The 26,572-nt window shown below is 33.6% G+C and overlaps 1 protein-coding gene across 3 annotated transcripts in view; it reads left to right on the top strand.

Moving 5' to 3' along the window:
* The window catches only part of LOC149420387 (transmembrane protein 47), a 104,176-nt gene extending 79,404 nt beyond the window's left edge, over window positions 1-24,772 (top strand). For all 3 annotated transcript variants that reach the window (XM_089636679.1, XM_089636680.1, XM_089636681.1), the window contains exons 3-6: window positions 14,002-14,188; window positions 15,301-15,450; window positions 16,512-16,574; window positions 19,748-24,772. In XM_089636679.1, the coding sequence (XP_089492805.1) occupies window positions 14,002-14,188; window positions 15,301-15,450; window positions 16,512-16,574; window positions 19,748-19,911 (564 nt within the window). In that variant the 3' untranslated portion in view covers window positions 19,912-24,772. The remainder of the gene's footprint in view (window positions 1-14,001; window positions 14,189-15,300; window positions 15,451-16,511; window positions 16,575-19,747) is intronic.
* Window positions 24,773-26,572: the final 1,800 nt, after the last annotated feature.

The raw sequence follows: 26,572 nt of genomic DNA, 5'->3' as shown, positions 1-26,572 counted from the left end.
TCTGCCGCCGATAGTTCTGTCTGGCCGCCCTGCAGCCGTACATCGGATATTGAACGTTTCACACGGGGTGCTTAGACAAATAATATTTTTACAGAACAGAAGTCACATAGAAAGACTTTTACTTTTTTGTATTGAGTATTATCCCCTACGCGGTTCTGCCGCCGATAGCTTCGGTTTAACGTCTCCATCTTTTTTCATAAAGCAGCTTTTACTCCGCTGATACTCCGTCTGGTACAACAAAATATTATCGCATAAAGTAACTTAACCCTTAAATGCATGATTTATTAATTTTTCTGGAAAAAAAAATATTTTGTAGATATTTACATGCATATGCAAGGAAATATAAAGAATTTTAGTTTTTTGTAATTTTTTTTATGATATTTGATTCAAAAAAAATTGTTGCAGGTTTACAACACCATGTATTTAATAAAAATTAATATGAACAATTTACGTATGAAAAAAAAAAAAAATAACTAAAAATATTTCTCAAAACTAATAAGTGTACCGGAAAAATACGAGTACTAATATTACATATAAGTATTGTATTATTGTATCTACTTACCTAAGAAAATCAAAATAATAACAGCAAAACAAAACTGTAATTCTAACCTCCAACCAATTTTCGAGAATCTTCACTTTGTTAAATAAAAAGTGACATTTGACATTCGCGAAAGAAAAAAAAGGTGATGCCACTCGATAAAATATATTACCGTGAACTTGATAATTCTAAAACGGCATGGATTAAGTATACACCAAAGAGTTAAAGGTGGTTTGAACGGTATGTTGCAGTTTTGCAACAGTATGCATTTAAGGGTTAAATTATTTTTATATTAATTTGTTGTTTATTGCGGTATTTTAAGTAGGTACATCGTTATCTATGTCCTAATACAATCCTTATATACATATACATATAATTATAGTAACACATTTAAAACGAATCAATCACATATTTTCACAATTAAATTTTAAATGTTTTTTATGTTTTCTTCTGATTTTATTTCTTCTGGTATCTCTCCAAATATCTTCAACGCTCCGTACATCAATGACTTTTGACTCTGTGTTTTTTTCCTGAAGGGGAGTCTCAATTCATTTCTTTTTCTCGTCTCATGTGTGTGTTTGTTCTGTAGTTTATCAATTTTTCTTAGGAATTCACTAGACGTATGGCCATTGATTATCTTGTAGATTAAAAATATGGTATTAAAGTAAATAATTTGTTTAAATGACAAGATATTTAACTCCTTCAACATGTTCTTAATTTTTGTGTATCTATTTTTCTTCAATATGGTTCTCATTGCTCTATTAATAAAATTTATTTTTTATACTGGCCTTTTACAGACGATCTCACTTACGTTGGAACAATCCAGATGGAAAAAACTCAAAGTTAATATACAAATAGGTACAACAATTTAAAAGAATCAACTCAGCCATAGGAAACATTAATTTTCATATATCTAAAAAAGGAATATCAAACAAATAAAAATACAAAAACAAAATTATATCAATGACAAATAGAGCGCCCCTGAGGTGATAACTCACAAAAGCGGCGCTATAAAAATTGTCCAATATTATTATTATTATTACAGAAAAGTAAGAGACAATAGAGACACAAATAGAGACGCAAGTGATACATAATATAATCAGTGCAACATATTTTTTAGCAATGGCAGAACATTTTTTCTGAATTTGAAAATGTCTACTTCAGCACACTCTATCTTATTATAAAGTCGACACATTTGTTTCAACTGTATAATAAGATAGAGTGTTTTCATATTTACAGTAATGTGGATTCCAAATGGTGCTTCCATATTCAAGTTTACTTCTAATTAAGGCACTATAAAGGGTTAAAATTGATTGAGGGTCTTTGATAATATATGATATCCATTTATTTTTCCTTAAGATATTGTCCGTGTCTTTAGTTACGTGATTTGAAGATAGTTTATATACACAATTGATATGGGTAAATTACACTGGCGTGCAGCCCACAAGGGCTGGAAAACTGTGCCTATCGTTCTTTTCCAGAATTAAAAAAAAGTTAATTTAACAAATTTTAAATCATGTTTAAATAAAAGCATAAATATGAAGAATAAAAAAAGCTAAAGCCCGACCGGGCGTAAAATCAAATAAAATAACATATACCTACAACCATTTTTATCATCCTCGAGCGCATTTCCATGCAACCTTTTCACTTGAAACGATTAGGTACCGAATATATTGTTTTCATCGGGACATCCCTTTAACAACATCTTCATTATTAAATTTGCCTGTCCGTTCTTATTTTGAAATTAAGTATCTCTTTTAAAATAGACCGTTCTTATTTTCAAATAGAAAACAGAATATAAAGATATTATCTTTCATAATCAAGGTTCGTAGAAAACGTAAATACCCATCTTAGATGTTTCGCTATTCAATTTCATGCATTTTGTTCTGTGTGTTTTGTATTCAGTCCCGTCGCTGGCTGTTGTGGCGAATATACTGAGAATTTCAATGAACCTAAGAAATTCCCCCTAGATTTAGTCTCCATTGTCAGGTACATTTCCCCAAGTTTTTCTACAAGAATGCATGGGGGGAGGGAGGCATCTCTCCGCTTTCGCCCAGCCTCCGCCGTTCTGCATCCTACGTCAGAGCTTGACACACAATTGTGTTCAGAAATAGACACTGACAGTAACAATATTAATGGCCTATTAATTGGCTTGGTCTTCGGATTCGACATATGTCCAACAATATTTGGGCAGTAATTTAAAAATACATTATATATATGAATTTTAAAAAATCGTAGTATTAATTTTTATGTGCATATTTATTTTATTTTTATGTGATACCGTACAAGAGCCCGAAGCCAAAGTAAGGATTCCCTCTTCTGTATTGTTGTGAGATTGAGGGAAATGACAAGGGAGAAGAAAGAGAAAGGTTGCGAAAATTTAAGAAAAGTGATTACCGCACAAGAGTCCCAACTGCCTGGAGTTGAGTCGGTTCCTAATTGCTGAGGATCGAAACCCCCACTCCTATTTCCATGATGGACAAGACTCGTCTCTTCGCGATCCTGCGCAGCGTTGAGAGCCAAGGACACCGGTGTACTGGACGCCAGTGATACTTGGTGACTCCAGTGCATTCCACCTTTCTCTGCTTCTCCCGCCAAGGGACCATGAGTTTCTCCAGATTGGAGTCAGAATAATTTAGGAATTAGGCAAATATTGCGGATCCTAGCTCTTCCAGAATGGATATATAACTGCGCCTGTCCACGGAATCCTAAGCATTTCTCTACAGCACCACATGCTCGAGTCAAATGTCCGTATTTCCACACCGTATGTATCCAACCCGGACGAGTTTCATCTCGGTGGTCTTCGTTATGCCTCTGTTACTCCATATCGTTTACATTTTGCTCACTTTTTATTCCCTTATGTGTCACATCCTCCTTCGTCACTCGGTGAGTAAGTAAGTCTGCGAGAACATTAATTGGTTCTTATAAAGGTGCTTGCCCTGTCGATCACCATTAGTTTTGTATTGGCTTAAAGATGTTTTAGTACTTAGTTGGTCGATGGTTTTAATCCATTAAAAAAGTCAAATATCTAAAGCTATTCGAGAAAGACGTTTTGTTTCTGAATGATGATATTGCACGCTGGAAAGAGTAGCGAATAAATAATACTACATTTTACAATAAACATTTGTTTTATGCGTCGTACATGTATAATAATAGATTGAGGTTACAACACATCTATCAGCAGTCTGCCTTTATAAATATCGTGTATTCTATACCTAGTACCTAGGACCTTTATAGATATCGTGTATTCTGTACCTAGTGCCTTTATAGGTATCGTGTATTCTATACCTAGTACCTTCATAGATATCGTGTATTCTATACCTAGTCTTAGGTCCAACTAAACAAAATTTTCCTCCAATTATTCTCCGCTAAGCTATTCTTTGTATAATTTTCAATAAATTTGTATAATATTTGGAAGGTTGATTATCGGTTCAATTACTTTCTGTTGGATATTGCTTTCTAGTGATTCACCAATTTCAGCAGTATCTATAAATATGTATGAACCAAAACCACTTTCGCCACAATATAAATCACATCACTGTCTTTAGATGCTGTGCAGTGAAAACACACGATCGGGAGTACTAGAATCTTAATTGCTGGTTCTGTGTCATTATGATCAACTTTCATTCACGGCTTATTGTCAATTATCATCAAGCCTCACTCATTGGATTCATTTTCATTCGCATGAGACATTAATTATTACCGCCTAGATTTCGCGTGCGATTTATATTCCTGTTTCTGATCTCTCTATCGTCTATGTTTGTATCTCTATCGAGTATTCTGTAGATTTCTTTTGGAAAATCAATATAAAAATATTTAGTAGGAACTGAGAACATTGTTTTCTTTCTGTGGAAAATGAAATGATTAGAAAACTAACGCATCATGCCGTTACTATTTATATATGCCTATAAGTCATGGCACGATCAAGTGAACCAAACACTTGAGTCGGGCTATGTCAAGAGTCGGAATAATAGAAGGGTATGAGACGATAAATGAATGGATCAATCAAGGGGTGTGTATTAAGACCGAGTTGTTTGGCGGTCCCATCCTGTCTGCCTATCCCTGCGGGAAACGGCCTGATGGTTAGTTAGTTTGTTAGTTATCAGTGTTGCCAAGTTAGCATATTATATACTAAATTTGGTATAATTACTCCATGTTTAGCATAACTATTATGCTTTTAGCATATAGCATATTTATTTGGCTTATTTTTACAGAAACATGAAAATAATAAAAACCAATTTTTTAACTAACAAAAATGATATCGATTGAAAAACTGGTGTCTCAATGGAGAAACATAGTTCACATTAAATGGGAATCCTTGACTTCCACTGTAGAGTTTTGGAATGAAGTCATGCAATATAAAGATGCAGCTAATAATAACCCCTTCGGTGATTTATGTCAGTTTGCAATGTCTATTTTAACATTGCCGCATTCAAATGCGGACATTGAACGTGTATTTAGCCAAATGAGTCTGGTCAAAACAAAACTCCGAAATCGTTTGGCGGTGAGAACTCTGAATGCCATTTTGTACGTGAGATTTGGCCTAAAGAGAGCAGGAAAGTGCTGTTATTCTTACACTGTTCCTGACGAAGTACTACGCTGCATTGGGACCAAAGAAAGTTACGACTCCGTCTCTCAGCCTTCCACGTCAGCTGCTGTTAATGAAGAAGAAGAAGATGAAGATGAAAATATTGATATTTTATTTCACTGATTTTATTTCTAAGTTAAATTTGTTAGTTTTTTTTTTGGTATTTTTTGAAGTAATTTATCATTTTTCTGGCATATTTTTCCCATCACTCTATTTCTCAATAAATACTAAGTTAAATTTATGTTGGCATTTTTTAAAGGAATTTAGCATATTTCTGGCATATTTTTCCCATCACTCTAGCATATTTTGAAGTAGTTGAGTTGGCAACACTGTTAGTTATTATATCATAACATTCTCTATCATTTATATTACCATAATCTTCCGTTATCTGATTCACTTGATTAATCAATAATTAGTATATCTTCTATCTATCTTCAAATAAATAAAAATGTTAATGTTCGTTTTTTCAAAATCTTAAATCTCCGAAAGTTCTTCGCCGATTGCTTTCAAATTTTGACACAACTTTGCATTTGAATACGCGTGTGTTTTTATACATCTACATTATACATATAGACGACACCTGTGACAGGTAAAAAAGGCGGTAAAAAATGTGCTGGACAAACATGCTATTTTTAAAAAAACAGCGCCATCTGTTGGATGTAGAAGCAATAGTGCTATTATTTCTCTATCTGCACAAACACACTGAGCCACAGCGACTGTTGGTTTGTCTCAACAAAAACTCTCTAAACGACAAAAAAAAATTCTTGCATCCTGATTCCAGTTTTCAATGTATAATTTAATAATACGTAACAAAATCATTCTGCGGATGTAAAAAAAAATAATAAAAAACTCTCCGACGTTCAGTTCTGGCGTCACGAATTTTGCACAGCGTTTTCTTACTTTCTCTGTCTGGATTTTTTTGTTATGCGCTCGATATTTCATTTCCACAATGAGTTGTAAAGTTTTGAAATATAAAAAAATGGGACAGTACCGAATATTTTGTTCCTTATTTACTTTTGAGGTTACGTAGAATTCTATTTATCAGCTTTATAACCACCTAAAACATAGAAAATATAAATTTCGGTACAATAATACTACGTAATGACGTCATCAATGGATGACTTAGGAACTTTACGATTAATGCTCATGTAAATCACGCTAGTATTGAACCTATGTATGTATGTATGTGCGTCATTTTAAACAAGTAGGTTATTAGTGTTATTACTGCGGAATAACCTCGTTTTGTTTGTTTATTGCCTTTTTATATATTTTTATGTAAATTTACTAAAAAAACCAGGTGTGGAATTCTTTATTTAGGTATCAGACATTGACATACTTGGAATGAGTTAGGTGCTACTTAATATTTATTGTTATTTTAGCTTTATATGATGGATTTTGTAACACAATTTTTATACCGCACGCTATTATCCCTTTCACACCCACATTATTGTTTCCACACGTATAAAATATGTAATGCTTGATAATACCTCGGAAAATTATTTGAAAATTTTTGGCATTTAATTTTTTTTTTTTTTTTAGAAATTTTTCTATGTTAATTTGGATTAACATTGGGCGTCAGAGGGTATTTTTTTACATAGTAACGTAAAATAAACATAACACAAAAGTAATACAAATAACTGTTTCATATCAAAAATGCACATTGAAAATGTAGTGATAATCACTAAGGTACAAATAAATAACATTTTAACTAAAATTCATTCATAAATAAAGAAATAATCTAGGATAATAAATCTTTAAAAATTCGCCATACTAGTCGAAAACATGTCCCTCACTACCAGTGTTAATTTGAATGAACATTGAGATTCATTTACAATATTCTGGGAAATGACTGTGATCAGTGAATTGAACTGATGTTATTATTATAGAACACATCTTTATGAGTGAAAATATTTGTAATTCAAGTAGAAAATATTGATATCTCACCTTAAATTAAGTAATCAATGACGGCAGAAATTCGATGAAACTTACAATCAGCAGATGTCAAAATATGGATCGTTGTTGTGGCGGGAATAAGGATTTCAACGGAGCGGAAAAAATAGACGCCACAGAAAAGACTACAAACTATAAGAAAACGAAAACATGGCTTTTCTAAATCGCTACAGTTACGGTAAAAAAATTCACAAAGTTCATGTTAATTTGAATTAACACTGGGGCTGAAAAGGTTAAATTGCCTACCACGGGAGAACAAAGAACTTTTTCTGATTTTTTGTAAAGTTGTGCAAATAATTTGGATCTTTTGTGTCTTATAAACGTTTTCATTTTGCCAGTTTATTCCATAAGTCTTTAACCTCATACCTCACAGCCTGAAATTAGTGAATTTTTATGTAAATACCAATTATTGCCTAATTAATGAAGCCCCGTCAATTTGTATACAACGGCTAAGGCTCAGTTGTTTCATCAGTAGAATAGCTTAAGCCCCGGTTTAGCCGAACTCATGTTTAGAAAAAATCTTATATTTTTAACCCGCCTGTCACTTAATATTTGGCACTTATATTCCAATCCCAAAAAAAAAATGATATTATTAAATTTTAGGACGAAGCTAAAATTATCAAGTTTTGACATCTTAATATTCAAAATTCATCCTGCGTGGGTTTGCGCTCCCAAAACTCGAAAAGTAGTCGACCGATATCGCTGAAAATTTCAAAGTTTGTTATTATTATTGTCTGGAGTGTTTAGATAGTGGTTTGAATGGCAGAAGAAGTCGGGGACGCCCGAGGAAGAGATTAGCAATAGCGAAGCATTGTGGGGTCCATTCGTAATATGCATCGATATATTAACTCTAGATATGGTGTGTCATACGAATTCGGTCGAATAATTCGGCCCACCAACGAGTAATTTTATAACCAAACTCCCCATCTGATTCCGTCGTCTTGCTTCGAAAGGATAATATCTTGGGAGACAAATTTGGTCCTCACAGACCAACAAAAGATAAAAAGCAATGCTTCTTATTTGCGAATCCTGCGAAATAAAGTGCTTTCTTTTCGATAAATGTTTTCGTAGCCCAATTTTTGGAACCAATAATTTTGGTTTCGGTGTCATTTTTAACATCCACATGTCCTGTCTAGACTTTGTTGGTCTATGATAATATGTATATACGGGTGTATCGACACGTACCAGACAAACTTTAACCAGCTTTTCCTTAGCACATTTGGAGTAAAAAATGTTATAGGCACTTTGATGTCCGGTAACATTATTTTTCAATTAAAAATAAAAAATGATAAAAAAAATCCACACTCCGTCACTGTCATTGGCATTGTTTCTCGTGTTCAACAGCTGTTATTAGCAAGTGTGTCAAAAAGCGTGTTCGCTCTTTCATACACACTAAATAATAATAGCTAAAAATGAGACGAATGGTGCCATGCCATTTCGTTGTGATCGTAAAAGCGCGCTAATGTGGGTACGTACGTATATTATTCAACAAAACTCGAATAAAATATTGCCAGGTGGGTTTTCAAACTTTGACAAAGGATAAAACAGTGGTGACATGTGGTGAAAATATGAATAGTAATTTTTTTATTTAAAAAAATGTTACCGGACAGCAAAGTGCCTATAACATTTTTTACTCCAAATGTGGTAAGGAATAGCTGGTTAAAGTTTGTCGGGTACGTGCCGATATACCCTGTATTTCTAAACCTCGGCTAAACCCCCGATATACCTATGTAGGTATTTTCCGATACTGTTAACTATAGTCCCTAGCTCTGCAAAGCTTCCTTGAGGTGATGGTTTACAAAAATCGCTATAAAAATATCCACGTGTAAGAGGACGACTATTTTCTTTAACCGCACTCGAATATAAGGCAGTTTGTATACCTTCATGCTGTGGATCTGAAATTCAAATCGATGGCGATGTTTGCAAATAAATGTACGAAAATAGCAAACGGCAAATTTGAATGGCATTGATTTTTATTTATTACACTTGAAAAGCAGAACATATTGGTTTTCGGGCGACCATTATTTCGCGGAACGTGTTTACCAAAGGAAATTTATACCGATCGATATCATATTTCTTCCAGTTACTGTGTTGTGTATATTTATATATTATATCTTGTTTATTAGAACGTCGTTTCTTAACCTGTGGGTCGCTGGGGTAACCTTAATTCTCTGAGGGTGATTGCGTGAGTACCAGTAATATAACTTTTATAAGAAATTAACAAATTTTCCGAGATAAATAACCACATTTATTTAATAAACTGGACCGTTCAATTTGACAATGCCTAATGACTACACTACATTGAATACTAATGGATTTCGTTGAAATTAGATATCCTTACCAGACAAGACTGATTAACAGAGCGTATCGAAGTCTTGTTTTAACTCGACATCCCATCTATCTATAAATTTGTTTGTGTGTTCCGTTTCCGAAAATCTGCTGCATCCACTTTATTATTCAAGCAAGCCTTACTTTGACTATGGTTCAGTAGAGTTTTTTTTTCAAATGTGAAATCGTCGTGTTTATTTATACTTTCTTATTAGCATTTTATTTCAATATTGTGGTACCTACCTACCCGCTGAAGAAAGTTTAAAAATAATTGTCGTTTCTTTGGAAATATTGTATAATAAGGAACCTCAGTCCCTTTTTTTCAGTAAATGATCTTCTAACTTAAATACCATTACATTTTTATTGTTGTAGTTAATTATTTAAAAAAAATTTCAATGTATTAATTTTTCTGGTCTTCCAAAATCGCACCAAATCTATGAACGTGGTCAGTGACGTCACCATTCACCAGTCTCAAAAGCCTACTATTTTCAACCGGCACTATATTTTGTATGGGAGTCAAGACGTTTACTTGCTTTTAACATAGAAGACCACTAGGTAAAATGTTAGCATCTCGTCACTAATGTTATTAAATTAACCAACTATATTTATATTATTAACCTCTCTCTTGCCTGTAGAAATCATCCAGAGAATATTAATAAAAATAATTTAAAATAAGACATATGATTACCCCACCATCAGATTATGTATAGAATTTAAAGTCCCTTCTCTGCTAGTCATTTAAAAAAACATTACTTTTACAATTTCATAAAGATTCTTTCAACAACGAAAACCAAATACTTTTTTCAAACAGCAACATACCAAATGTGCAAGGTTCTATAACCTCCCCGTGCTGCAAAACCACCATAGCCCAAACATTTTATAAATATAGTGGAGTGAAATGGTTTAACGAATTACCTCTAGATGTAAGATTTAAAAAAAAAATGTTGAAATTCAAAAACTCAATTAAAAATATAATCCATCAGTATTTCTTTAATTATTACACTTTTAAAATAATATCATAATTCTCTAAAATAATATTAGATATCCTTTTTTCTGCTTTCTTCTTTTTTTCTCTCCTCCTTTTTTCTATTATTTTTTTACAACCATTGTCTGTAAATTGTATTTTATTTTTCTTTGTTTAAAATAATAACATTGTTAAAATAGTAATTAATTACGTTTCTCCACCTTTTTAACACGAGCGTTTGCTCAAAAAAAGGGGTGTTACTTTACTCTTTCTGATATTTAAAAAAAAAAACAACTTTGTAATATGTATACATTATAACTGTACCTATTTAAACCAAAAAAGAAATTAAAAAAAATATATGTATTGTATTCAAAGTTCATTCAATTCCATATTTTCTTTTTAAATTACATAATAGTTTTTAGAATTTTTACTTTGTGGTACCTATTACGTTAGAATTATTATAATCAACAATGATAATATCATATTATGTAATACATAATATTATGTAAGCAGATTTCCATATAAATATTATTGTCTTTTGATTTTCACACTATCCCTAAAATATCCCCATAGATCAATTGTAGATCAACGCTATGTTAACGATCACTATTTTATAAAATATTAATTATTATAGGCGCCTCAACAATTTTAAAACTTATATATTCAGAATCGGCGTTTATTGGTCTATATACTATTTAAGCCGTAATATACAAGGAACTCCAGTAGAAAATAAAACAAAGATTAAAATAAATATGTTTTATAATTAAGTAGTTAGGTAAACATAAAAAATACTTGAATAGTACCTACTTAGAAATCTTACGATTTCAGAGGAAGTTTTGGTTTTGATAAAAATATTTTTATAAAACCCACTTTAATTTTTTTTTCTTATTTTTTTATTATAATGACTATTTAAACATTTTACATACAAAATATGATATTAAATATATGTATTGTAAATTGTATTTCGTAGGCCTACTCATTAGGGTGAACTGTGCTATTCATTTCTGTTTTATTAGGTTTCTATGTCGTTTTTAATGTTTTTTTTTTCATTAATCTCTTTCAGCCAGATCTGTAAAATAAATATAATTTCCGCAAAATAAATATAATTATTTTGTCTGTATGTGGTTTTATGACCTGGAATATTTTTTTATGTCATTGTGATTTGACCTAGTTTGATGAATACGCGGTATTGTGGGGATTCAGTATTTTTGAATATTTTCAATAGTATATTTTTAGCATATATATGTTGTACATTTGGTACATCAGAACTAAAAAATAGTTCAATCAAAGGCGTTCTTCTGGGTACTTTCAGTATGGTCTTTATGATTCCTCTTTGAATTGTGTTCCTTTTTTGAATAAGAGGTCGACAAACTATTAACGGAACTACTAGTCATACTGTACAAGTAAAACGTTTAGTGTTATTGTGGAGTATCTTCTCATTTACTATTTTTATTTTTGATATGTAAAAAGACTGCAAAGTTTCAGAAACAATGCTCTAAAATATTATAGCGATACATAGGGGTAGGTTTAGGAATAATTTCGATACATAAAAAGGACTGGAAAGTTAAACTCATTTTTTTTAAATTCTGGCGTTTTTAATGGAAAAGAAAAATACAAAACAAGTCGGAATTGCCGCGAATTCGGAGTAGAATTATTTGTTTGCTTATGATTGATGGAGGAACAAAAACATTAATGTTATTTGGCCAAACACTTTCAACACTTTCGAAGTCGATTTATTCCGATCAACTTAATGCTGTGTTGCTCTTTCCCTTTATCCAGTTGATATGCGAAAGCTTTAAAACTCAAGGACGAAGCCAAATCGAAAAAGTTTGTTACTTATTTTTCTTTCTCCGCACCCGAGGCTCCGACCTTTGCGTTTTTATTCTTCAAAATGATGATTGTTTAGTTAACTTTTTAGCGGTCATTTTCACGGCACCTTAAACTATATCTGATCGTATTTCTGTGCTTACCGTTGAGACCATCGCCTGACTTCTGCTCCTTAAACTTCTTTATGATTAGATCCACATTAATCACTGTGTAATGTGGCTTGACTAATATTGCGGGATTGTTTTCTTTTTAACTTAAAGCAGGTGGATTGTTATCAAAGGCAACTTTATCTCGGCTAATGTTTTTATTTTATATATTTATGAGTCGTCATTCTTCCTATAAGTTATTCAGTTAACCTTTCTTATCTTTTAAAATCGTTTTAATTACTTTAACAATGACTTTGTGTTCGGCATACTGCAAGGCTCTTTTTGTGTACAATTTTGTAACTGTGAATACTTTAAAATTGTTATAATTATGTTGGTTTTTTATCTGAATTGATCACAGCTTGTTTCCGACGTATCTTAACGACTAGTCTTTATTACGACTAAGCCTTAGGGTTGATGATTGATAGGGTTTTTATTTGCTGAGGTCTATAATATTGACATGTTTTCGCATGACACAAGGTACGTTTACACGAACTCTTTGTCAACCCGAAGCAAGAAAAAAATATCTTTAATTTAAAATAAATACTTTTCATGAATTCCCTGAAGTTGTCGACAGTATGTGCGTGAAACACGATTTGTTTTTGATCTGTATAGTAATAATAATAATTATTTGAGTTGATTTTGATATTTTTGTTATGACCTCGTTTGAGTTTTGTTGATTCAGACTCCTAGTGATTTTTACCAGCTTTAAATATGGTGATTTCTGTATGAAACCAGCATTAAATATGTCCAGGTATATTTATAAACAGTACATAAATAGGTCGAGTTCTGTTTCTGATCAGCGGTAAATATATCCAATTCTGTTTAAAACCAGCATTCAATATTTCGAGTTTTGCCTATATCCAGCGTTAACTAATGTTCACTTCTGGCTTTCATCAGTATTTTGCATTTTCGAGTTGTTTGTATTTTTTTTATTTCTTGCTAGAGTAATCCCGATGAGTTATAAAACTCATTTTAGGACGGGAATTTACAATATATAAATGGGAGATAATAGCCACCAGTGTAGTGGCGGCTCGTAACTTTTGATTGCTAATATTACAAAATTGGCATTATTGATGTTGTTGTAGCTGAAAACGATTTTTCATTTTTTTTTTCAAAAATTCGATTATTGTATGAAGATTTTCAGGAAATCCGTGCGGCGCACGGCCTTACTGAAATTTCCTGAAAATACAAAAAATCTAATTTTCGAAAACAAATAAAATTTCGTTTTCAGCTACAACAACATCAATAATGCCATTTTTTTTTAATATTAGCACTCTAGATCTAGAACACCCAAGTCACGAGCCGCCACTGGTAATAGGTACAATTTTACGTAGGTATTTTGATATCAAAAATATATGTTTCACACACAATATAGTACAAAAACAAAAAAACGAGAGGTTAAGTTGAACAAACAACGAGAGAAAACAAAATAATCAAACCAAAACTAAGAGAGGAATTTAGAGAAAGGTGCTTATCCAGTCACACAGGAGTTCTGTTTATAACCAACACTTAAATAGGTACCTATCATGTGGACTTAAGTTTCTTACTCGCATTAAATATGTCGAGTTCCGTTTCTGACCTGAATCAAATATGTCAAGTTGTTTCTGACCTGCAGTAAATATGTTGAGTTGTATCTGACTGGTGAGTTTGTGTATTCCAGGTGATCGCGCTGATATGCGGCGTGCTGGTGGTGGTTCTGATGGCGCTCGGCCTGGGCAGCGCCGACTGGCTGATGGCGGCGGGCTGGCGCCAGGGCCTGTTCTCGCACTGCGTGGAGGAGGGAGCACCCACACCGCTGCCCTTCAACCTCGTTGAGTTGCCTGGCTGCTACGCCTCCAGGGATGTCGGTCAGTACTTTACCACCTTCATACTGCCCTCAGTGGTGGCGTTACTGCGGGCCTGAGCCGCTCCACCACTGCCCTTAACCCCAAGATCATTTTTGGGAGATATTTCTCCCAGCCTGACATTTTTAATTTTAAACAATTTTTTTTACAACAAAATCAATTTTATGTGGACTCGTAAAAGCGCCATCTCATTTTTTAATACTGTGGGATATATAATTTGAACAGTGTTGTGACTTAAAAAAATTAAATAATGAAGTATGAGACAACATTCTACAGGTATTTTAATGGAGCCTGCTATAAGGAGCTAACAGCATTGATCCCCGGTGCTCCGTTACACGTGTGTGAATCTTGACGTATACAAGCGGAACACCCGTTCACAGATTATGTCGGCTTCATGAGAACGGGCCGCTACTTCGACTCTTTTTTGATTAAGACGGCTCGTATGTGGAATAAGCTGCAGGCATCTATTTGTCCTCCTTCATATAATCCGGGCCTCTTCAGGACCCGCATTAATAAATCCCTTCCTAAAGCCCCTACCTTAACCCTTCTCACAACGCTGCCCAACCGGGTGCCGATATATTCCCTCTGCCTTTACACTGTACAGGAGGGAGCACTCTTGTGAATCATCGTTTGCAAATTTTTAATAAATATTTTTATATAAAACTATATGTGCCCCCCACTTGCCCCAGAAGATACCAACCCTCCTAAGATCTCTCCAGGCGTACCAGGGGGCTGTAATCCTTCTTGTACTTATTTTCATGCAGTCTTCCTTTCGCTATATGTATTATGTCTCTCTACGTACAGCAGAAATCTTTCATATCCCGCCATCCCATGGAGTCGATGAGAGTAAAAATACAGTAAGGAATCATAATACATATACACTGAAGACCCTGTGCAGAATCACAATTGCTGCACTGCAAACCGTAGCGAACTTTACTTTTCTGCATAGGGTTTTACAGCACTCGGTTTATGCCGATTCCTTACCAAACTGTGGAACAGCGGGCTTACTACGTATATTCTTCTAAAGCCACTTTAAGTTTGTTTCAACTTCAACAACTTTTCTTTTCTTTCTTATAACAAATATTTAAAATGTTTCTCTTTTCTTATAATTCCAGCGTACATCCGTGCGGCGGCGGCCCTTTGCATCGTGACGCTGATCACTGACGTGATCGGCTCCATTCTCACGGCGCTCGGCCTGCATGCCACTGAACACCGCACCAAATACAAGTATTACCGACTGGCCGTGCTCGCAATGGCTCTGGCTCGTGAGTACCACTCTTTCTATGATCCTATGATCTAGCCATCTAACCAGCTCTGCCATCCAAACCATTTACCATCATTTTTAACAGTCATTTTTGGAATAAACAAGAAGGTTCAAGGCTGTCTCTTTGTGGCTGTTGCATAACTCTTTAAAACTGGCTTCATATGAGCGTGAGTTTGGTTTTGAAAAAATCCTGACGGAAAATAAATCTGGTTTTGGGAAAGGGAAACATTTAGCAAGTACCGTTGGTGGATTATCATGGACCCATGGACAAACAACCGAAAAATATATAAAAACTTTTTGAAAAAATTAGTATCCTGGTCCCCATAGATACAGTGATTGGCGATCCTGCATAGTGCCACAACCTCAGCTGACTATACACTTAACTGACTATACCCTTATAGCTGTTGTGTTTCTGTTCTGTTTGCAACCCTCTGACAAGGAGCGTACATCCACTTTTAAAGTGTTCGCTTTCACATTACAAAGAGATCACACTATGCAAACACCCTTGGGAACTTCACTAGGGACCTTAATTCCATTGTATTTATTCACCAATTATTTACCTTGCAAGGAATAAGCAGACTAGAGGGCCGTTAATTTTTTATTTATTGCAGGAAAGCGTCCAAGATTGATACAATTCTAGTCTAAAAACATTTTTCTTTAAAAAATCTCAATCAGCAAGGTGACCAATTGTCATTTTTTTTATTAATATTATTTACTAGCTGTACCCCGCCACGCGTTGCTGTAGCTCAGTCTGTCTGTGCAGATAGTGGAACAATAGCGCGTTTTGATTTTACGTCCAACAGATGGCGCTGTTTTTAAAACAATGCATGGTTTTACCTTTATTATATAGATGTCACAGGCGACATCTATATAATATAGGTATATAAAAACACACGCGTATTCAAACACAACATTGTGTCAAAATTTCAAAGCAATCGATGAAGAACTTTCGGAGATTTAAGATTTTGGACAAATGAACATAGTAGATGTGTAGATTTTCTTGATGTTAGATTTTTACAATCATATAGAATAGAATTTAAATGATATATTTTCTAATTCCAGTGATCTCCATACTAATTGCACTGGTGATCTATCCAGTGTGCTTTGCTGCTGAATTAAACCTTGGTAAGAAAACATAATATGTACTAAAATTACACAAAATGTTTAGATTGTTATAATTGTCGTAAGCTACTCTTATATAACTGCTTTTTTTAAGGACATACTGTATTTGATTGACCCTGTTTGTTGCCTTGAAGTTAAATTACTGAAAGTGAAATTTCTGCCGAACAATGAGAATGAACGAGTGAAATTTCATTGTGTATTAGTTTGTCATTTCTAAAGCACATTGTTAAAATTTGTTTGAAGTTTGAACTTTGCTGGAAGTTGTTATTGATTTTAGTAACATTTTAACTGTGACCTTGTCTATTCTTCTTCACCATTAATTTGTTTATGGCATTTAAGCCATCCCTGATTGAACATTAATAAGTAAACCTGCATTATGTCATTATGCCTGTCCAATTGACATTAACTGTGATAAATGTATCTATCATTCAGGAATATACTTAATTAATTTATCATCAATAATTAAACAATAAATTGACACATTTTTAGAATATGTATAATTTGTAAAAAATATTTTATTAACAATGTTTTTATTAACAATTAAGGCGATGCCATACGTAGTAATCCAAAATCATGTATTTTGGTTTGAAAATTTGGTCGCCTAGAAATGTTTCAGATGCTTTAATTAAATACTGCGAGTAGAATACATCTTGGCCTTTGAAATAATCGAGTATTTTTTAGATAAGTCATTTTATAAGCCCAGAAAAAAATTATGTAAAGGACTATGAAACCTGCTTTAAAGTTCAAAATCTCCTACTTAAGAACCCATTTTCGGTTATGATTTTATTGTATAATGTGGCAAATTATGTCATTTATAAAATGATCGATAAAAAATTAAATATTTATGCCTGAACATCCACAAAATAAAATAAAAGGCACTTTTTGGCCATGTTTTTTTCTTGCCTAAATCAAAACAGGCGGATGGTGTTAAGCAGGAATTTAAACCTTATCGCCATCTACTTAAGGGTTGTTATTGATAGCGGCTCAATTTAAAATATAACACGACGTAGTGTATCGCCTTAAATAAATTAAATACATTTAATAAAATCTAGTAAAATAAGTCTAATAAATATGTATGTTTATTCGTTATCGGTAATTTTAGTTCAGTTTAGACTAAAGAGCGTAAGGTGAGCCATTTTTAAAACATTTTAATATTTCAAAAATTGTTTGTTTATTTCTAATAATAAATTTTGAAAGCGTATTTCACAAGCTTTCAAAACAGTTTTTAGTTTTCGGATATGTTCAGAAATATTACTTTTATTTGGATTTTATCGCAAAGCGGAAATACTCTTTTTTTAATTTTTTATTATTTATTGAGTTAGTTTATACATTTGAATATAAACTAATATAAACAAGATCATATTTCATTTTGTAATTTTACATATTTTTACAATAAATATAACATTTCTTTTTAAATACATTAATTCTTCCTTCATTCTTCAGACTTTCAGGCATTTCATCATACATTTTTAGTCCTTTGTACATTAGGCAGTTCTGTGATTTTGTTTTTTTCATATGTGGCAATCTAATCCTATTTACATTTCTGGTTTCGTAATTATGAACATCTCTATTAAAAACAATTTCATCCTTAAAATATGTTGGCATTTGGTTGTTCATGATTTTATGTACAAAAATTAACACATTAAATAATAGTCTCTTTTTTATAGAAATCCAATTTAGCTGTTCTCTCGTTTGATCTATGCTTGCGTATTTTCCTTTTCCTAGTATACATCTCATAGCTCTATTCTGTATAACATCTAGCTTGTTCAAGTTTCCTTCATTGGCCAAATACAACATAGTAGAGCAATAATCTAAATGTGGAGCAACTACAGTTTTATAAATCAGCTCTGTAGTGTTTCCATTTAGTTTATTTCTTAATCTTCTAAGAAAATTGACTTTTTTAGATACCTTCTTTAGCACATATTCAAAATTTGCTGCGAAAGTTAGTTTTGAATCTAGTATCACACCCAGGTACTTAATTTCATTTACTTTTTCAATTTTGTTGTCATTAATTGTCAATTTTAACTCTGTTTTATGCGTTTTGTTGCCTATTTCCATATATTTTGTTTTGTTGACATTCAGTTTTAATTTGTTTAATTTCAGCCATTTCGCTATATTTTGTCGGTCTTCATTTAATTTATTGATTGCATCTATGTACTCTTCACATGAAATATAGATTAATGTATCGTCTGCAAATAATCTAATTTTGCAATGTTTTATGGTTTTAATTATATCATTAATGTAAATAATGAATAGAATTGGACCTAATACCGACCCTTGTGGAACACCGAGGTTGTTTTCTATCGGTTCTGATTCTGAGCTTTCCACTTTTGTTACCTGTTTTCTTTCATGGAGATATTCTTTGAAAAGATTTAGAGCTACTTTAGAAAGACCTATATCTTCTAATTTTTCCAAAAGTTTTTTCCTTTCTATCGTTTCAAATGCTCTTTTAAAATCTAAGAATGCTGCAATGGTGATTTTTTTATTATCTGTTTCTTTCTTCCATGTATCAATCACAATGTTTATTGCAGCTTCACAAGAGTTATTATTACGGAATCCTGATTGTTCGTCACATAATATATGATGTTTTTCCAAATACTCAACGAGTTGTTTCTTTATTACAATTTCTAGTACCTGTTCGTATTTTGGTAACATATTTATAGGTCTAAATTCTTCACATTTTCTGGTATTAACAACTTTCGGAATCGGGATTACAATAGATGTTTTCCATGTGTTTGGAAATTTTCCACTTCTTAACGATTCATTTATTATGTTCAGTAGATGAGGTCCTATCACTGGCATTGCATCCCTTAAAACTGTAAAAACTGACTTTTTGACAGAATATGCCAGGGGCCTGAGAGGTTAATTTGTGCCATGTATAATTATTTAGTAAGCTGTAATAAAATTGCAACACGTACATATTATTACAGTTGCTTTTTTAATATTATATGCTCTCATTTCTGGCAACCTAAAAACATTTACTCTGTGCTACTTTCAACTTAATGCATTTACAATGTTTATGGCATTTATACAATTTGCGGGGGCAGACAGAGAGGATAGACTGCCACACAACTCTGTCTCGGCACACACTCATCGCTTCATTCACATTCATATATCGTCTCATACATAGTCTTCTGTTATTCTTACTAAAAGTGAAATGTTATTGAATGTTCCAGGCAACCGCACGGTGTGGGAGTTTGGATGGGCGTACGGCGTGGGCTGGGGCGCGGCCATCTTCCTGTTTGGTGCGGTGATCCTGCTCCTGTGCGACAAGGAAAGCGAGGAGATCTACTACAAGGAGCGCAAGGTGGAGCGCGAGCCCCCCGGGGGCGGCCCCTAGGGGCGACGCCGCCTGCCCGACCTGGTGCCCTAGAGCCCCCGCGCTAGGACACCGCCGCGCCCCTCCGCTCCACTCTCTCCCTCACACCCCACCCACATCCCACATTCCTTCACCATTCACCTCATGATTTGTTATCTCAAGCTTCAACCCATCTAGCTTTATCCCTTGTGGGACTTCTTCAACTTAATCATTGTTTACCTCACAACATACTTCCACAAATAACATAATATGCTATTTTCACAAAATGAAGCTGTTTGTTCATTGTACAGTGGTAGTGTACAATGAACAAACTAATTAGAAAAGTTTAACAGAATATACACCATCTTCCTTATCGAATGTGGTGTGAATATTACTGTTCATTGCCAAACACCAGCCATGACAATATGAACATTTTATGAACACTTTCCAAATGTATACTAAAACATGTTCTGCGGTAAACAACAGATTTGCAAACTATTTAACGTCCGTTATTGGATAAATTAATTGAAGAAGTTCTTACTTGCCCTAACTTTTTTTTATAATTTTACATTTTTCTTGTATTTAAGGATCGAAAATCTATTTGCTGCTGATAGAAACGTTCTAGAAACTATATTACACGGAGTTTAGGCCAGGCCCACAAGAGCTGCATTAAAATGCATTGTGGTATATGGAGGTGCGACGTGGCGACGCGACATTAAGGCGACTGTTTTTGGATCTGTATGGAGTAGTAAAATAGTCGCTGCGACACATCATTTTTCAGTAGACCAGTTTTTCTATCGGCAGTAAATGTAATAATTTCCTAAATATATAATTATTTTGTTTTTTTAAGCATTCTAACATATATCTTAGTAATTAACAGCCTTCATTTATTTTATTATTTGGCAGCTATGTTTTATTACAAAATATTTATTTTTTAAGGTGGTAGAATCGTGTTCAGTATAACAAGACTAAACTAAAGTTAACCCTTTACAAAGAAATTACTGTTTTGATGCTTTGTTTTGCCTTGTGCGCAGTAACATTAACATCATCAATATCAATCTTAATTACGTTTAATTTTCTTTTGTAAATACGAAGGTAGGTAAAAGTGTTTTAAGCGATTCCAAAGCAGTTTCCATATTATAAGTGTATGTATTTACGTTAGTTTATTTTTAATATTAGTGTCTTATTGTTTTCATCATGATTTAAGCATTGTTTCAATTGGTTTGATATTGTTTGTGACACCTTATAAAGTGAACATTGGTATTTTAAATAGCAATATTTATAATAAGTTAAATGATTATTGAAGTAACAATGTTCAGTGTTCAGTTAGATCCTGGATTTAACTCTTTCTTTGTCTTGAATATGTTTAGTTTAAATGAGATGAAGGTTGGGTGACTTACAAGCGATGAGATTTGAATCAAGTCTGCCATGTTTATATACTCACTGTAGCTAAATGTGTATTTGGTGTACTTGCTGTTAGAACAAATTATTACAAAAACCCCTATTTAACTAAGTATTTAAACCTTTAACTGAGAGAGACATTATAAATCATGAAATGTGCACAATTTGAGTGCTCATCCATCTTAGTTTGCAGTATTGGAATAAAGATATTCAAAACAATAGCTTATTTTCCACCTCTGTTCATATGATTTATTAGTGTCAACTTTATGCACTTGGTTTTTTAAATTGTTTGGATTGAATAATAATTATCTTTTTCCATTTTATAGATATTTGGTTGATCAATCGAAACGTCATGTTACTAGTTGTTACCTTTTCAGACACTCATTTCATTTAAATATCCATCACATCCTTTCTTTCAAGTTCCCCTCTTTTATGTTTCACACAAACATTATCCAAAATTGGTGCAACCGACTCCATTAGCCAGAGGGAACCCGACAGACTTTCTGAAAACTTCCAAAAGATATGCGGGTCACAATAAAGCAATGATGCACATTGTATACTGGTAGAAAGTAGAGTAGTTTCCTCTGGCTGGTGCAGTGCCGGTACAGGAGACCTGTAGAGGAGTCGCGTGTCACGTCTCGCGGCTCGTGTCTCTTGTCTCGTGTCTCGTGGAGAGAAAGTGGTGCGGCGGTGCGTGTTATAGGTTAAGTAAAGGGCAGGCGCCCCTCCGCTCCAGACACTGTGTCGCCAGTGAACCAAACTATTGCTTAAATCTGTGAAACAATCTTGTGACAAACAGACACATTCAAGTGGAGTGCGTTATGATAAACTAATCTATGTCTAAGTTCTGATATTAAAATACGTGACTCCAGTGAGTATGTAGTGATTAAGACCGCATACACGAGGTTAGATGATCGTGTCTGCGAATATACGGATGATGTAAGATAATTGTGCCATTTATCTATTTTATCAATAATAACTTGTTTCGCAATGTGACTTCATCCTTTTTTAAATGACGTTGTATTTTACTTTGACGATATTTTATGACTTTTTAATTATTACGCAATTGTCTTTCTTGTGTGGATGGAAATAACAGACTATTTATTTTGTAACTATCTTCGGAAAGCCATTGAGAAACAATGTACTCAATTGTTAGTTTGAGAATAACTGTCCCTTCCCAAGAGTGTGTGATACAATTAGAATGAGAGGAATATAATTATATTACGTAATAGATTAGATGACATTTTCTAGCGGATACATTGTTATATCAGTAGACCTAAGGATTTTAATGAACTTGCTTTGTGTATACACCACGGCTTGCATCTTCCAAAGTTGACAACACAAGGATATTTTTACATGAAGGCTGCCCAAATTACTAGTTCATATTGCCCTCATCGGACCTACTCATGTTTATTTCCACTCAATTCCGTATTTTAACTCAAATTCAAAACAACAAAACTTTTCAATTTCTACCATCATTAATAAATTACTGTCTCACCAAAATAAATGATAATTATTTTTAAGATCGTTTTAGTTGAACATAAAAATATATTTATACAAACAAATTACTTCCTCTAAGGATTTTTCTTTTACTGTTTGAAAAAAATATATACATAACCGTTTAATGTAAACTTCCACATTTATTGTATTTTTTGTAAAATGTATATTTTATAAAATACTTTGGTGGGTGGAGAAATTCCTCGTTCGTAGAAAAGTGGTTTCTACCCGAATGACAATGAACATTGTATACTAATGTAAATGAACAGGGGTTTCTGCTCCACTTACATATATAGTAATATTAACAAAAGTTATTGTACGAATAACCTTATTTACATTTTTAAGTGATTCAAGTGAAATTAATATGGTGATTCCTTTATAATTATTTTAGGTTTTCAATAAAGATTTTTTTTTTATACATACTTTGAAACAATCAGCAATTAGAATGAGATTAATTTGAAAGAGGTATTATTTACACCAGAAACTTTCTTCAATTCTATGTATTTTAACAGTGATAATATTATTCTTTTGATTATGTTCTTGAAGTGTTACCAGTAACAATAATAATTATTATTAGTCAATAGATATTTTAGGGTAAACTACGTTGTCCGTATGTTTTGATGCAATACACTGCCATTTCAGTGGTTCTATGTAATAAACACATACATATACATCCCTCCTTACAGTTTTCCTCAAATGAAATAAACTCACTGACTAATATAGAATGATTGCATTTGATATTATTTCATCTTTCATTTGCCGTATCGCGTCCCAGATATTATATTAGGTTTGGATATTTTATTGTATGGTCAGATTATTGATATTTAAGTTATGTAAGACAGCCAATAACCATTTTAAAATCGTTTACATAAGTTGTTGAACGCATAACAGAAAATATCAACTTGTGTGTTTGTGATAACTCCATTAATTGATGGTACATACCAGAAATGACACCTTTCAAAGCTAATCTACTTTGAGTGTAGCGAATGGAGGAATAGCTACAGCTTGTCCAGCAGTAGTTAGCAGTCCAGAGAACGAGGTGTGTAATTTAATGGCAATGGATGTGATTCTCATCTCGCCAGATGACTTTTAAAACACCCCCCTTTCTTGTATTGTGTTGATAATCCCTGCAATGTACTTGTAATAGATGGAGGTGGTAATGCATATCTACGTTTAAGTGACTGTCTGTAGATATACAAAACAAATCTGTTTGATATTACTAACTTATAAAATGTAATTACTTTTTATTTTGAACAAAACTATTCATAGGTTTACCTCTAGGCTATGTGTAATTAAATATTTGGCACGTCTTGATTCTGGACCAAAATTAAACAGCTCAAGTAATATCCCGTTGTTTGTATTTTTCACTTCATCGGTTTATTTTTCCTTTTTTGTGATTAACTTTTAAATCTACATCCAAAGTCTACGTAACCATTTGAACTTCTGGCAATAATATAACAATTCTACGATGGGAGGACTTGATGTCCCTCCAAAGACATAATAATGTCCAACAAATGTGTGTACTCATGTTTCTAGAATGTCTAAATACAAGGTACATACTTACTAATCAAAAGCTTTATAACTTTCATGATTGAATTATAAGTGTCCTTATAATTATTGGGTACGTCCCATTAGAACTTAACTTGAAAGCCAAGTGTCATGTTATATTATATCGCGTCTACCACATATTTTATTATTGAAACATGCTCCATATTTGAAGCATTTTTCAGTAATTAATTTAAATGACAAAAAATGGGTTTATTCGAGAAGTCTTCCATTGTAGAATTGTTATTGCACGTTGAGCAGAAATCTGGAGAAAATGTTCAGACGAATCCCAATCATAAATTTTTTTAAATGAAAAATTCAATATTTTCCGACTAAATTCAAAACAATGTACTTTGTAATTTACTTTACATTAAATTATTTAGATTTATGATATTTTAGTGTGATTTATTTATATCTGTAATTAGTAATAGGATAATAAATATCTATTGCTGGTAATCGAGTTTCCTTTGTTTTATTTAATTAAATACCACAACTCCTGTTCCTTCTCCACCAAAAGAAATATGTAATGGTAATAAACTATCCACAATCGAAGACCGGTGTGTGTAATATAAAATATAACGGAGACAGTCATAACTTTGCACAAAATACCAGTATATATATATGTAGAGCAATCAGAAGACTGCGGGTTCAATTCCCGTCGGCGGCATGTATTTTTTCTCAGAAGATTTTTTCAATTTATAGGTGTTTCAGGCTAATAATTATTGCTTAATCTTTTGCACGCGGCCGTATCAACTGTTGTTACGGCAAAAAGTCTATACTCATACGCGGCCGTATCAACAGTTGATACGGAAACTTTGACGGCCGATATTCCAGCGCTCTTTTGTCATAAATGTATTTCTTGCTCGCTTGGACATTCGTAGAACTATCACGATGCTGACATCTACAAGTATTTCTCAAAAATAAAATTGTATTTCATAAAAAAAGATCCATAATCAAGTGCGCCTCTTCGCGCCTTTGAGTGCTTTAGTTCACAATTTTGTCAACGGATGGCGTTAGTACTAGTATGTTATCTGCGCTTGCGCGCGCCGAGTTGATTTGTGGAATCTGCGCCGATAACATTCTGTGTTCTTCTGTAAGATTGAATTATTACGAAAAATTCAAATTAATTTGTTCACTTCAGAAATCAATTTTTTTTTTGATTTCTTGTGTTTCGTCTAGCAAATTTAATTTTACTGTATCCACGAGTGACCATATGCTACGTAGAGTAGTTGCTATGGTTACTTGCTACGTGCAGCCTACAATACTCACCAGACATTTTAGGTTATAATAATGAATGTGGAATCACAAACTTTATCCAGTACTGGAAGCGCCAATTCTTGAGGGTTAGATACCCACAAGAATGTTTGTGATCCCAGGGTTCTCAGGGGGTTGGGTTCGAAACCAGAAATGTGTCAGGTTACAATGTGTAATTTAGAGTCAAGGAAAGAAGGTTTAGAGTAACATTAATGTATATTATTTCGAATACAATATAAGTCTATACACTCTACCGTGTGAGTTATAACGAAAACAATATAATAAAAGTTAGATATAAGCTTACCCCCAAGGTTCCGACCACGCTTTATCTATCTAGCTAATTAAGTAACATCCTACTCGAGCTGGAGCAGCACCTCATCAGGCTGAGCTCCAGGGGGCTCCAGACGGAGCAAGAGGAAGAGTCAGTTCCGCCTCCTGGCGACTGTCCGTGGCAGGAAACTGGTAATCTGGCGACTGAGGAAGAGGAATCTGGTGCCCGCGGTCGCATCCGTGTATCCTGGCGAGGATTCCCTTTATGTAAGGAAAAATAGGCCTCCCTACGGCCCTGGTGAAAATGCGGTCGGCGTAGTGCCAAACCGCGAGAAAGAATACTATCCTTAGGTTTCCGGGAACCTGGCACAATATTTTAAGCCACTGGCTTCTTCATCCCATAAAGGATGGGTCGGATTCAAGCAGATCACACGTCTGACTCCGTTTGCGATTCATGATGCCGCGTGGTTACAATATTCGAACGAGCCACGGAACTAATTCCACTATGGAACTTCGTATTTTACACCATTTATACGATTTTATTATGCAATCTCCGCGTATAAAATTAGACTTCGCCACTTCGATTAAAGGGAAACCATTCCCAAACAATTTCACTCCGGAAAACTGTGACTGTTGTCTGCCGAGAGATCAGGCCCACACTCTGGTTTCTCTGCAGGCAAGGAAGTGTTTTTGTTTTTTTCTGTTTCCGCCCGGTACAGATTTTAAATTTTAAATT

This window comes from Hesperophylax consimilis, chromosome 10 (genome assembly GCF_061612785.1).
Source record: "Hesperophylax consimilis isolate HC1 chromosome 10, BYU_Hcon_1.0, whole genome shotgun sequence".
NCBI classification, from domain to species: domain Eukaryota; kingdom Metazoa; phylum Arthropoda; class Insecta; order Trichoptera; family Limnephilidae; genus Hesperophylax; species Hesperophylax consimilis.
The sequence above is the reverse complement of the archived record's forward strand: the minus strand, read 5'-3'. Positions and strand labels throughout refer to the sequence as shown.